Source organism: Podarcis vaucheri, assembly GCF_965113315.1.
Source record: "Podarcis vaucheri genome assembly, chromosome: 3".
In the NCBI taxonomy this organism is placed as follows: Eukaryota; Metazoa; Chordata; class Lepidosauria; order Squamata; family Lacertidae; genus Podarcis; species Podarcis vaucheri.
Window position 1 is genome coordinate 112817401 of NC_138761.1, and position 13288 is coordinate 112830688.

The 13288-nt window shown below is 42.9% G+C and overlaps 1 protein-coding gene and 1 long non-coding RNA gene across 4 annotated transcripts in view; one reads left to right on the plus strand and one right to left on the minus strand.

The window, feature by feature from the left end:
- PLCB1 (phospholipase C beta 1) overlaps nt 1-13288 on the minus strand; it is a 497312-nt gene that overhangs the window by 28972 nt on the left and 455052 nt on the right. Inside the window, exon 32 of one of the 3 annotated variants that reach the window (XM_082215462.1) lies at nt 1427-1492. The exons of the other annotated variants lie outside the window; for them this stretch is intronic. Coding sequence (XP_082071588.1) covers nt 1451-1492 — 42 coding nt within the window. The 3' untranslated portion in view covers nt 1427-1450. The remainder of the gene's footprint in view (nt 1-1426; nt 1493-13288) is intronic. 3 annotated transcript variants of the gene reach the window in all.
- LOC309528307 overlaps nt 12265-13288 on the plus strand; it is a 31007-nt gene continuing 29983 nt past the window's right edge. Inside the window, exon 1 of the long non-coding RNA XR_014217638.1 lies at nt 12265-12687. This is a non-coding gene — a long non-coding RNA (uncharacterized lncRNA). The remainder of the gene's footprint in view (nt 12688-13288) is intronic.

Sequence of the window (13288 nt, forward strand, 5' to 3'; positions counted from 1 at the left end):
AGCTGTGCTATCCTTTCAAAAGTGGAAATGTCATTGTCTGAACATAGGAAATGCCTACATGCAAACATATGCTCTATCACTGAGTGGGGCCCTGACAGGACAAGTTTAATGCCATTCCATCTGGTAATTGCAAGCAGAGCATCTCCAGCAGTACATTACGAAAAGAGGACTAGTCACAAGGGAACCATTCCATAATCGTCGGGGCCAAATCATGGCTACTCAGTGTGTCATGGGATAGGTATCGAGGGCTTTCAAAATCACGTGAAACAAGGACTTACTTTACCATGGGGGTGCCATGCTTTGTTAGTATGCAAATTACTTTGGGATACATACAGTAGAAATATTAATCTCTATTTTCATGGAAGGGCGGTGTTGCAAGGAAAGCAGCATGCAGCTGATGTCAACATTGTCTAAATTGCGCTGAGCCGCTTATTTTCCAGTTTCAAGGCACTGAACTACAGAGCATAGTGATGTTTTTGGCTTATTTAAAACAAAGCAACAAAACACAACAACACCAGTTTCAAGTGCTGGTTTGAGAGTTCCCTCTTCCTAGCAAGACATTCTGGAGATTTTTCATTCTCATTTCAAAATGCAGAAAACCCTGTTTCACAGGACTTCCTTGCTTCTGTTATACATGATTTTTCTTTCTCTCTTCTATTCTGACATCTCTCGTTCCCTTGGGCTGCTCTATTCCAGATTATTTGATTCCAAAATATTTTAGCAAGTGACTTTCATCAATTATTCTAAGCCTACCTATTAATTCTATCCACAGGTAGCCCATTTCTTTTGCAGGGGAGTTTCTTTTGCACATCAACCCTGTGAGAAGGTGAGGTTGAGAGGCAGTGAGTGGCTCAAGGTTACCCAATGACCTTCAGGGTCAAGTGGGGATGTGAGCCTTTGTCTCCCGGGTCCTAGCCTGATACTCAGAGTTCACACAATCACTTCAAAAATGCTAACTTGATATGACCTCCAAGTTTCCTTTTCACCATTTCAAGTACTTGTCTGAAGTGGGAACAAAATCGTAATTATAAAGTTCGTGGCCATACAGCATTAAAAAAATAGTAATACTCCTGATTGCAATTCTACCTGCCCTCCACAGCCCTCTTAATTATCATTAATTGCATATATTTATACTGTGCATTGCTCATTGTAAAGGTGGGAATTAACGGAAGCGTTGAAGTTTGCAGGCAGTGGAACTTCAAAACAGCACAAGTTTCTTAACAGAAAAAATAACAGAATAATCAGTGATAGACTTTGTCAAGTAACCAACAAACAACATCAGGGATTTAAACATGCAAAGGTGCGTATCGGGGGTGAGGGGGAGGAATTGGATGAATCAATGGCTATTATGTTAGGATTCCTACCAATGTGTACAAAATGAGAGTTGTTAGTTTTGCTAAAGAAGAAAGGCAAATGTTTCACTCACTTTCACTAGTCTCATACTCCATTTCTACTTCTGTTTTTCCTCCTCTACTTCTGGTTCTTCTATGCTCTTTAAAACAAAACCAAGGATCGTTTTAATTTTAGGAGAATGGCAATTGCTCTAAACTAGAATATGACATTTTAAACAAAACAGCTAATAACACACAAACATAGATATAATAATAATAATAATATATATATATTTCATCATTGTGCTTAACAAACAACAAAAAGGTCATTGAACACATCTTTAATGCCACCTCTTCGACGTTTCTCTGGTTGGCATGCATATCCATGCAATGAAACCGCTCTGTCCATTCTAACTCATCAAAATGTGACAGCGCTTTCTTCAAGTTACAAATCTATTTTCGAGTACAGAGAGAATAGTTTCAACAGGAAAGAAGATACCTCCCCCGCCCCGGGGATAATGGCAATCTCCACAGTAGAAGATATAACCATCCATCATTTTGATTGCCAAGTCAGAGGCAGTGCTCTTGGACAGGTAAAGTCAAGGACTACTAAGGGCGGGCAGGTCTTGGAAAGAATACCTTCTATAGAAACAAAATTTTCTTCATTAATCTGGAGTAGGTGCATAGGAATGCCTGGTTTCCTTATGTGTCGGTGTTATTTGGGTAGAAATAATAGTGGTAGAAATCTGATAAAAAGACTACATTTTACCAACTTTGGGATTCCTTGCAGATCGACAGTTCTACTTTGAGATGCCAGGGACTGAAGCCAGAGGCCTTTTGCAAACAAAATATTTGTTACTCCACTGAGCAATGGCCCTTCCCCAATTCCATCCTTGACTGGCATGGTTTCGGGAAGTCATGTGAACAAACAAAAGCTAGAGACCGCTTCATTGCACCAGCTGTATCTGTGATGTTCTATCATGTACTACCATGTTCTAATTGATTATTGTGTGTAAGCTGTGTATTGCCATGGTCTCTGTCATACCAGTTTTGCAAACTTTGGGGGCACATTGAGCAGGAGCTGGGAATAGCCAACTCAATAGTTTTGCAACCATAACATCTAATAAACTAATAAAACTAATAGGACACACACAGCCCTTACTGTGCATAAACTTCTTTCTATTCTTTTTTTAAAAAACAAATTTCTATGGTAATGAATATACACACGTCAAGCCAATCCAGTTATGCAACCCATGAAAAGAAAAATAAATGAGTAAAGGCTACTTGACCCTACTGCATCTTCTTTAAATTCCTGTTGCCTGAAATTGACATTATGTCAATTGGAGCTGCAGGGATCGTGACTAATTTAGAAGCAGAAATCATCTTGGACTCCCATCTTTAGCCTCTTGACTTTAAAAGGTCTGCCCCTTGACATTTCAAAAAACAATCTTCTAAACAGAAAACACAGTGTACGACGGTGTACGTATTAAGGAAGTCTAAAATTGACTGCTGTCCTTCCTATTCTTGCTGGAAATTGAAATCTATACACAGCTGCTGTTTCTTCTTCACAACAACATGTCCAAAGCTGCTCAAAATAAAACTGAAAATTTCAATAAAAGTATCTTAATAAGATGAAATATTTTATTACAAAGATTAGTAAGTGAGCATTGAGGTTCTATTTGGCCGCATGATAACCAATAGCCACTGACAGACCAATCCTCCATAAATTGTCTAACTTCCTCTTAAATCTATCTATGGTAAGTAGCTGCTTGGGTTGGTGACAAAGGAAGTCCTATCATGCACACAGGAATTACACAAAGCGTGTTCTCCAATAAATGAGAGCATGTGTTGCGGTGTGGGCCACCGGGCCAGGCCTCTTGTTGCCAGGCAGGTTAATAGTTGTTGCCTGGCACTGTGATTGGATAACCGGGTTGCTGGGGCAAATTGTATGTTGCAAATTGGGTGGGTGCGGACCATAGTCTTTAAATATTGGTGCACTCTGGTTTCTTTTTCTCTTTGCAGAGTGCATCGGATCACCCGCCCGCCCGCCCGCCCTCTTTTCCGGTTGACCTTGCTTTGCCTGTCATGGGGTCGTCTGCCTTGGCGCAGGGGCCTAGTAGGAATTTTGCCATTTGGTGATTGGCTGTGCCATTTGGTTTTTGCCTACTACTCAGCAATTCGTCACAACTTGTAAGGTTGAGGTTAGGCATTGGTTATAATATGCTGGTGGTGGAGGGGTCAGGATAGGCCATGCCTGCTCCTCCCATTGCGCTGAAGGGAATTCCGTTAAAGGAATCCTGGGGCTTGCCATGATTTCGTCCAATCCCTGTCATGGGACCAGGGCCGCCCAATCCCTGTCATGGGAATCCTTGTCATAGGATCTGGGCCGGCAAGCTTTCGGGGAGCTGCTGGGGTGAGCAGCGTGGGTCCGACGCTTAGCTCAAATGACCCCCAGTTTGACTTTCTCTTCTACTGGCTACCGATCGGACCTTGGGATGTCAGTTCTGTCCCAGGCGGGGGGACAGATAGTCATAACCAATGTCTAAACAACCACTCACTGATTTTGTATTTTAATAAAGTTGTGGCCAAAATAGTGCCCAAAAACCAAAACTAAATTACGTGTTATGTGTGAAGTTATTTGAGGGGTGGCCTGGGGACCTACACACACAACCTTTTTTTCATATCAAGCATCGCTAGGACCCCTTACGACAGCACAGCTGTTGATTTGTCTACTTATTTAAAATTATTCTTTGTGATTTGGCACTTGCTCAGCTGAGAAGGTAAGTTCTAAAATAAACTCAAGTGCATTTGAGGCAACAGAAAAGTAGTATTAAGTAAAACAAGCAATTACATATTCCATTTCCCATTAACTAAAAAGTTATATGACTCATTCTTGGCTTTCTCCCTTAGAGACACATTAGAGGGTAATTTAAATGAGCACGTTTTATTGGTTTTACTATACACAGATGCTACTGTTTCTACAATATGCATATTATTACATTATTGCACAAAGGATATTATACTTCTATCATTTTCAATATGGAGTGCACCTGCAGGACAATAGCACTGATAGAATGGTTTCATGAGACCCCTGAATCTTATTAATAGAGGAAATATAGAAAAACTAAGATCATGGCCACTGGTCCCATCAACTCCTGCCAAACAGAAGGGGAAGAAATAGAGGCAGAGAGAGATTTTACTTTGTTGGGCCATGATCTCCGCAGATGGTGACAGCAGTCACGAAATTAAAAGACGCCTGCTTCTTGGGAGAAAGGTGATGACAAACCTAGACAGCATCTTAAAAAGCAGAGGCATCACCTTGTCGACAAAGGTTGGTATAGTTAAAGGTATGGTTTTCTTAGTAGTGATGTATGGAAGTGAGAGCTGGACCATAAAGAAGGCTGATCGCGGAAGAATTGATGCTTTTGAATTATGGTGCCGGAGGAGACTCTTGAGAGTCCCATGGACTGCAAGAAGATCAAACCTATCTAGTCTGAAGGAAATCAGCCCTGAGTGCTCACTGGGAGGACACATCCTGAAGCTGAGGCTCCAGTACTTTGGCCACCTCATGAGAAGAGAAGACTGCCTGGAAAAGACCCTGATGTTGGGAAAGACGGAGGGCACAAGGAGAAGGGGATGACAGAGGACGAGATGGTTGGACAGTGTTCTCGAAGCTACTAACATGAGTTTGACCAAACTGTGGGAGGCAGTGGAAGACAGGCGTGCCTGGCTTGCTCTGGTCCATGGGGTCACAAAGAGTTGGACACGACTAAATGACTAAACAGCAGCAAGAGAAAATAGAGTAGGCTTATATTATCAAGGTAGAAAACAGGACAGGAAAAACAATTCCTGTGGGGCAGGGGTGGCCTGTGGTCCTCTAGATGTTGTCAGAACTGGCCGTTGGCCATGCTGGCTAGAGTTGATAAAAAGTTGGACTCCAACCAAAGTCATCCAGACAGTTTGTCATCCCTGCCATATAGAATATCTAACTCTTCCATTTCTAGACATAAGTGAGTGTTCCAGATGTGCCTTTACCTCATGTACTCTTAAATTACATTATGCCATTGCTACATACCCTTTTGCATTTGTGTCAGAAACCTCTGGTCCATTGTTGAATCTATTGAAGCACAATCTTAACCATGTCTATTCAGAGACAAACCCTATTTAATTCAGTGGGGCTTACTCGCAGGTAAGCCAATACAAAAGATAGAATCCAAGTTAAAAGGTGACTGGACACTCTTTTCCCATGCAAGTCTATACATGTCACCAAGTTCACCTCCATTTCGCTTCAGAAGATCACCTGAAATGTTTCTTATATGTGTGGCAGCCATGTTTGTCCTTCATCGTATGCCCTGTTTGCATATGAATGAGTGCAACTTTGTCTTATTTTCACATGAAAAGGGGTATGTGGCTAAGGGAAGCTGAACTTATCTCTGCATCACCTCCATACATTACAGTGGTACCTGTACACACGCTTCAGGTTACATATGCTTCAGATTACAGACTCCGCTAACCCAGAAATAGTACCTCGGGTTAAGAACTTTGCTTCAGGATGAGAACAGAAATCGTGCTTCTGCAGCACGGCAGCAGCAGGAGGCCCCATTAGCTAAAGTGGTGCTTCAGGTTAAGAACAGTTTCAGGTTAAGAACAGACCTCCGGAATGAATTAAGTACTTAATCCAAGGTACCACTGTACTTCAGTTGTTTCTCCCTGCCCCATTCCATCTCAGTTCTGGCATTGGAACTTGCAGGGCTAGAGCAATGTGTGAATATTCAGATGCATGCATATATGAGAAACACATGTGTGGGATGTCATGAGACATGGGAAACTTGGCAGAGAGAAAAGAGTGGAACAATGCGAGTGGATTCAGCTCCACACACCTATGTGTTTCCTTCTGATGTTAGAAGTACACTCCCCCCCAATCTCATATTAGACACGAACAGGGCAGACACATAAACAGCAAACACATCTGCCTACACGAGGTCCAGTTTTGCTTTTAATGAAAGTGGAGAGTGTTTGGTACAACAGATTTGGGGAGTTAAGATGAAGGAAAGCTTTAGAATCTCGCTTTTGCAGGCTATTTTTGTTGTTTCTTGCACCATTCAAGTCTGTACATCAATGCTGCTCCTCTCACTTGTCCCTAAACCCCTAAGCACTCGCTGCACCCCACATTGTGGAACAGTGCTAATGAAACTGGGATACAGAGGCAGCTTGGGTACTGCGGGGATTTTCATTATGAATCCACAATAGTCGTTCTGCACCAGCACGGCCACATTCAACACAGAAGCAGTCCAACTGCTGACGGCAGCTGTTCCTTTCAGGACCAACCATCACCAAAAAGTAAAACATTAGAGTCTTTGTCAGGCTATGGCTTGCTTATGTTCAATTCTGAATCCTATCTTATTTTTGTTTGTTGCTTTACTGTATGTGTATGGTTGGCTCACAGGACAATAACTAAGATGTGGTGCAGAAATACAAAATGATATATCCTGATAGTGTTGGCAAATGTTAACCAAGTCAAAAGGCACCCTGGTGAATCATTTTCAAAATGTGTGCTGCCTTGAATTATTCCTTTTTTTCTAAGTAATAAGCAGAAACTGAGCTAGCTCTGGCTACCTTTGCATGCAGTCGCACCTCCGAGAAAAGCAGCCAGCAGTCATCTTTGAATGTGTACACATAAATATGCAGACAATATTGCTATTTCTGTATCCATGAACTTGTTGGGTAGTGGTGTGAAAAGATCAGACAATCCAGCCTGTAGATTTGTGTATATGCTTATGATTAAAATATGGGACTGAGTGAGTCAGCTTCTGTCTTGCTAAGATCCAGATCACTGGCAAAATCTACAGGGGCAGCAGATCCCAATGTAGATCTTCAATCAACCCTTCTTCCCTGGCTGGAAACCTTTGTGGTTTGCCTCAGATGCCAAAATGTCTTGGACTGGCCCTGCCTACTGGTTTAACTGATGTTGTTTCTAAATGAGAATGGTAATCGTGAAAGACATTATTGAGACTAGGACTCAGAGGTGGAGATGCCATTAGTACTTAGCTGAAATCTATCTCTGAAGGCCTGAAGACTGTACTTGAATAAAGCCCATAAGTTCTTATTTTAGATACTAAGGGCTTCCACCACTGCAGTTAGATGTTTTAGACTGAGTCTTCTTTGAATTCCACCTTGCTAATGGGATAAAATGGCTTGATAGCACTCAGAATCTGGCTACTACTCTTTCCAGAAATCACCACTTGCCACTTAAAGGTCCTTACCATTAATTTGATACTCCCCGCTTCTTACTTCCTGCGGCACAATAGCCACAGACTTCCTCTGGGGCAACCCAGTCAGATGAGCAGGGTACATTATTTTCCTTCCAAGTCCCCTTCAGTCTTTCTTTCTCACATGTCCATAACTCCACACCACACTTAAACATCTTGCCCTCCAGGTGTTGGACTACAACTCCCATAAGCCACAGCCTGCATGGCAAGTGGTCAAGGATATGGGAATTGTAGTTCAGGAATACCTGGAGGCCACCCCTTCTTTACAGTCTTAACTCTTTTCATATCCTGACCTACACTCTCCAGTGTACTCCTTCACAGAATATCAAGAGAATGGGCTGAAATCTCACCTTTACGCAGTGGGCACAGGGTATGAGTGAGGAAGAGTTGTGGTTCCTCCAGAGGAGGGCTTCCCTTTCCTCTCGGAGGGTTAGTTCCCCAAGTTCCTGTCTTGGGTTTACACATGTAAAGGTAAAGGGACCCCTGACCATTAGGTCCAGTCATGGCCGACTCTGGGGTTGCGGTGCTCATCTCATTTTATTGGCCGAGGGAGCTGATGTACAGCTTCCGGGTCATGTGGCCAGCATGACTAAGCTGCTTCTGGTGAACCAGAGCAGCACACAGAAACACTGTTTACCTTTCCGCCAGAGTGGTACCTATTTATCTACTGGCACTTTGACGTGCTTTCGAAATGCTAGGTTGGCAGGAGCAGGGACTGAGCAATGGGACATGTGTGCACATGTATCTCCTCAGAAATTCAAGGTCCCCTGCAAGTGGCTTCCACTGATAACAAGGATAGGTCTGGGGTGAAAAGGTTTCGGTGGTGCATAGCCCCAATAACCCTTCCAACTTAGTAACCTGTTGAAGTGGATGGGAGAGTCATTCTCACTGGCCAAATTACTCAGCCTATTCAACAACCTGGGGACACAGGTTGTGTGTGTGTGTGTGTGTGTGTGTGTGAGAGAGAGAGAGAGAGAGAGAGAGAGAGAGAGAGAGAGACCAGGAATCTATGGTGGACCAGGGATCGCTTTCAGACACTCTCCCCCCCCCCCAGCTAAGGAGGTTGAAATTGTTTGGGGAAAGCAGGAAGTGAACTTTACTCAGACCACACTGTTTGCATCAGAGGTTTTTTGGCCTCTTCTGATCAAGGATTGCAGAGAGCTTCAGCTCACTGGGAGGAATCCATCATGCAGCGGGTGGGGGGTGGGGTTTTTGTCCTTATAAATACAGGTAACCTCTTAACAGGCTGCTTTCCATGGCCCAATCCTGTCACCAAGGTCACCTTTGCAGAGTCCTATTTTGCATCCCGCTGACATTGATTCATGTTGCCAGATGGCAAAAGATGAAGCACAATCATTCAACACAATGTCTGACCTACTTACATGCCCAACAATCTGCAGCCTCATGCTTGGTAAAAGCGTCAACGCTTTTGAATAAAAATGCAACTTGTTTTCTTAGTTAGCTTAGAGGTAGTGGCCATATTTTGCATTCTGAATGGAAGTGTTCCAGCAGTACAAATATGATAATTCCAACAGTTTTCTCTTGTCTTCCTTTTCTTTTCAAAAATTATTATTCAAGGGCATAAAAACACATGGCAAAGTGATGCTCCCTCATTCCTCGAGGGACGTCCTTTCAAAAGGAATCGCAAGTCAACCTTTCTGTAAAAGATGTTAATTGTGAAGTTCCTAGATTAGACCTGTTGGTGCTTTTAACATTCTAAAGAAGTTTGAAAGCTCAAAGTTGCTGCATATTTGTAAGATGACAGAAAGACAAATAGACATCTGTTGGCATGCATGTTCTGAATTGGCTGTCAATAACAATGCTATTTCTAAAGAAGCAAAGCATAGTCACTCCAAGGAACTCAGATGTGGCATCCAGGTATTGCAAAGTCCCAAGAGGTTGTAAATGATGAGGCAAGCCAACCCTAACCTATAGGGAAGGGCCGTGTTGTACATCCTTTGCCTGCCAAGGGTCCTAAATTCAATTCTCATAGGACCTCTTTCTGAGCCCCTACAGAGTTGCTGTCAACCAGACCAGAGAGTTGGATGGTTTTGTTGATATAGGGCAGCTTCCTATGTCCAAGCCAAACACCAGACAGGCATGTTTGTAAGGATCCATAAGGATCTTGGCAAATCAACACTTCTTTGTTTCATGTCTGATGCTAAAAAATGGTAGAGCAGTGTGCACCACCACACCCTTGCTGCGCCACCATGTGCAGGTGGTGGGGTTGCATTCAGTTATATGATCATACAATTACTTAGGGTGGTGCTGTTCATTTGAATGGCAGGAAGCATTTCATATTAACCCAAGCAAAACTCCTTTCCCTGCCATGGTGCAAACTGGACAGATATGTTTGGAAGGGCGAAATAGTTTCCCCAAACTATAAAAGTCAGTTCAAACAGCTCTTGCCTGCAGTTGGTTTCATGCCAATTTTGCAACATGTGAAAAAGAAATCCTTCCTTTTGCTTCACACTGGATGGATTTTGCTTTTCGGTATTTTTCAGTGCTCTCAGATGGGAAAATAGTGTGTTTATTTTATCAAACAGGGGGTGGTGGGAGGGAGGGAGGGAGGAGATATGCCATTCTTGATAAAACTTCAGACAAAATGTCAGCAGCAAAGAGGAAAGCATGATTGAAGAGTAACTAATTAAGGAAGAGAATGACAAACAAATCAAAATGTTTTGTATGTATGTGCTACAGCCACTAATTTCCTCCCCCATTCAACTTAGCATCTAATTATCGTTGTCAAAAAAAGCTCACATCACTTCAGCAAATCCGTTTTCAGAAAGATGACTGCATGAAGGATGCTCCAACATAAAAATGTGGGTAGATTGGGGTGGGGGTGGGGAGTCTGAACTGGAGGTGACAATTCAGAAAGTGTGAAATTTACTCCAGGAGCAGTGCTCACATACAACCCTTCGTTTGCCAAAAAGCACTTGCCAATGATAAGGTGCCATTGGGCAGAGCACTGTGGAGACCTTTCTTTAAAATGGTGGCTCCATGTAGGCATACTTTAAGAATCTGATCTTTTATAATTCCAGGATAAACTGACCTCGTTTGCACTAATCTGTAGATTGGCACCTCATTATGCACCAGCTTTTGCAGTCCCCAATCATTTTGATGGTTCAAAAGTGCATAAAATATGTTAACAAGTGTGCTATTTTGAAAGGAAATAAATTTGAGGCAAACACATTTCAAAAGAAAATAAATTTCAAATACAATTTAAATGCAAATTCCGATGCAGATTTAAACAAAACTGAATGTATTCATGAGTGAATACTGGAAACAGAATAATGTTGGATAGAAACACCTCATTCTGAGGGACAATTCACCCCCATGAAAAGGTGGATGTTCCAGAAATTTCTATGATGTATTTGAGGAGGGTTTGGAAAAGCCTTTTCCCCATTTTAAACTTTGAAAATGGTCTCACTCATGTCTCGAAGATGCTTGAAGACCACAGGAACCCCTTAACTTGGCCATATGGCCTGCAGAGGCAGGTCAGAATGCCAATGGGTTGTCTATTTTCATGCCTCCTCCAAATGATACTGCTGACTCAGATATTGACCCCTGGCTGACTTTGACAATGTCCTTGCCTCTGGTTCCTCTGTTTGCCCGCTCAGAAACTTTCTCCATGTATTCACCTGCCTCTGGACCCTCGGATCTTGGAATTTGAGCTTGCCCATCTTAGACTACATCCCTGTCCTCGACTCATCCCAGAATGGCAGCTCAGGGTAGATTCTTTTGAGGCCTGACTCACTGTTTTCAAGGCAGTCTGAATCACTGGCTAGTTGTGATACATCTTAAGTTGAGAAGAGAGTCCTAATTGCCCAATATGCAGAAATTATGAGTGGGAAAACAGCCTGTGTGGAAAGGATTTAGCATCCTCTTCAGCCTTTCAACTGTGATCAAATTTGGAGTCTCTCCTGGCTACGTTAAAGTGAAAATAAAAACAGTCAGAAGGCCTCCACATCATCTATTTTGGCCTCAACAGCTATACATACACACATATATTCAAGTTAAGAAATCACTGGAAGCTATTAGCACATTCTACTCCAAGTAATAAGCATGAAAAACAAAATTAAGCTCACTCTCTTTTGCCTAAAGCTGCAGTAAAATCAATGTGCTAACCTACCTCCTGAAGGCTCTACGCCACTCTAGTAATTAGCCTTTTCATAATTTCTTTCACCTGAAGAGGGAAAATTCTGATAATATATATTTTTTTCATACAGAGACAGATGTTACAAATGACAGGACGTACAAATTAAGAAGAAGGTGGAAAGGAAACAAAAAACATGTTCAAAGCCTAGAGGCCATGTGAAGAGAGGTGGAACTGTGGAACTTGCTCCTCCTGGGTTTTGTGAAGGACAGTATAATTAATTGGTTCAAAAAAGGGGTCAGGCAAGTTAATGTGTGGTAGATTTATCAGCATGCATTAACCAAGAGGGCAAAGGAATGCATTATTCTCCACATGTGCCTAGATCTCTTGACGGACAGAAGTTAGACATGGACGACTTGGGGGAAAGAACAAGAAGATGGGACCATTCTCCCCACTCAATATGACTTTAAAAAACTTTTGTTACTTGTGGAAATTCTTTTAATAAAAACATCAAAAAAGACACAAAGTAGGTTATATATTTCAAGTACCCTTGAGATATGTCCTCTTCTTTTCTGCTGCATCTTTTGGACCAAAAGAGCAATAACTGACACCTTGACACTGCCTGAGAATGGGACAACTTAAATTTGAGACAATGGAAGAGCAAGAAACAGAGTTTTAAAACACCCTGTCTGGTCTGGGATACAAGAACACTTGTATTTGTTGGCAGTGTGGGCATGGCAGTCTCTCCCCAGCTTTAAAGGGACAGCACCTATGAAAGGATATACTGGGCAATTTCACTCTCCTTCAATGAAGCATCATCAGAATGAGGTCACAATGGCCAGTCACTTTTCTTCAGATACAAAGCATCAGCATGAGGTCACAATGGCCAGAGTCTCTCTTTCAAGTGGGCAGTTTGGGAGCACATTGGTCAGAAAACTGGTGGTCACAAAACTCTTTTTCTTTCATGGAGGCAGGCAGAGGGAAGAGTCTGGTGAGTACAGCCTCCTTCTTAAGAGCAGTGAGCACGTACAGGATGCTGTAGGAACAGGCTCTCTCTCTGACTGAGGTGGACAGTAGCCATGGGTGCGCAAAATGGCCACATTGAATTGAGCAGCAACAGGTGGGCAGAGAAGCAGCAAGCAAAGAAGAGAGCTGGCAAACACCTGGTATTTAACTCAGAGTAGGCTTGCTAAGGTGGGGCGTGGGTGGCGCTGTGGGTTAAACCACAGAGCCTAGGACTTGCTTATCAGAAGGTCGGAGGTTCGAATCCCCGTGACGGGGTGAGCCCCAGTTGCTCGGTCCCTGCTCCTGCCAACCTAGCAGTTCTAAAGCATGTCAAAATGCAAGTAGATAAATAGGTACCGCTCTGGTGGGAAGGTAAACGGCATTTCCGTGCGCTGCTCTGGTTCACCAGAAGCGGCTTAGTCATGTTGGTCACATGACCCGGAAGCTGTACGCCGGCTGCCTCGGCCAATAAAGCAAGATGAGCGCCACAACCCCAGAGTCGGTCATGACTGGACCTAATGGTCAGGGGTCCTTTTACCCTTTACCTTTACTTAGGCTTGCTAAGATGTATAAGACTGAATCAGATA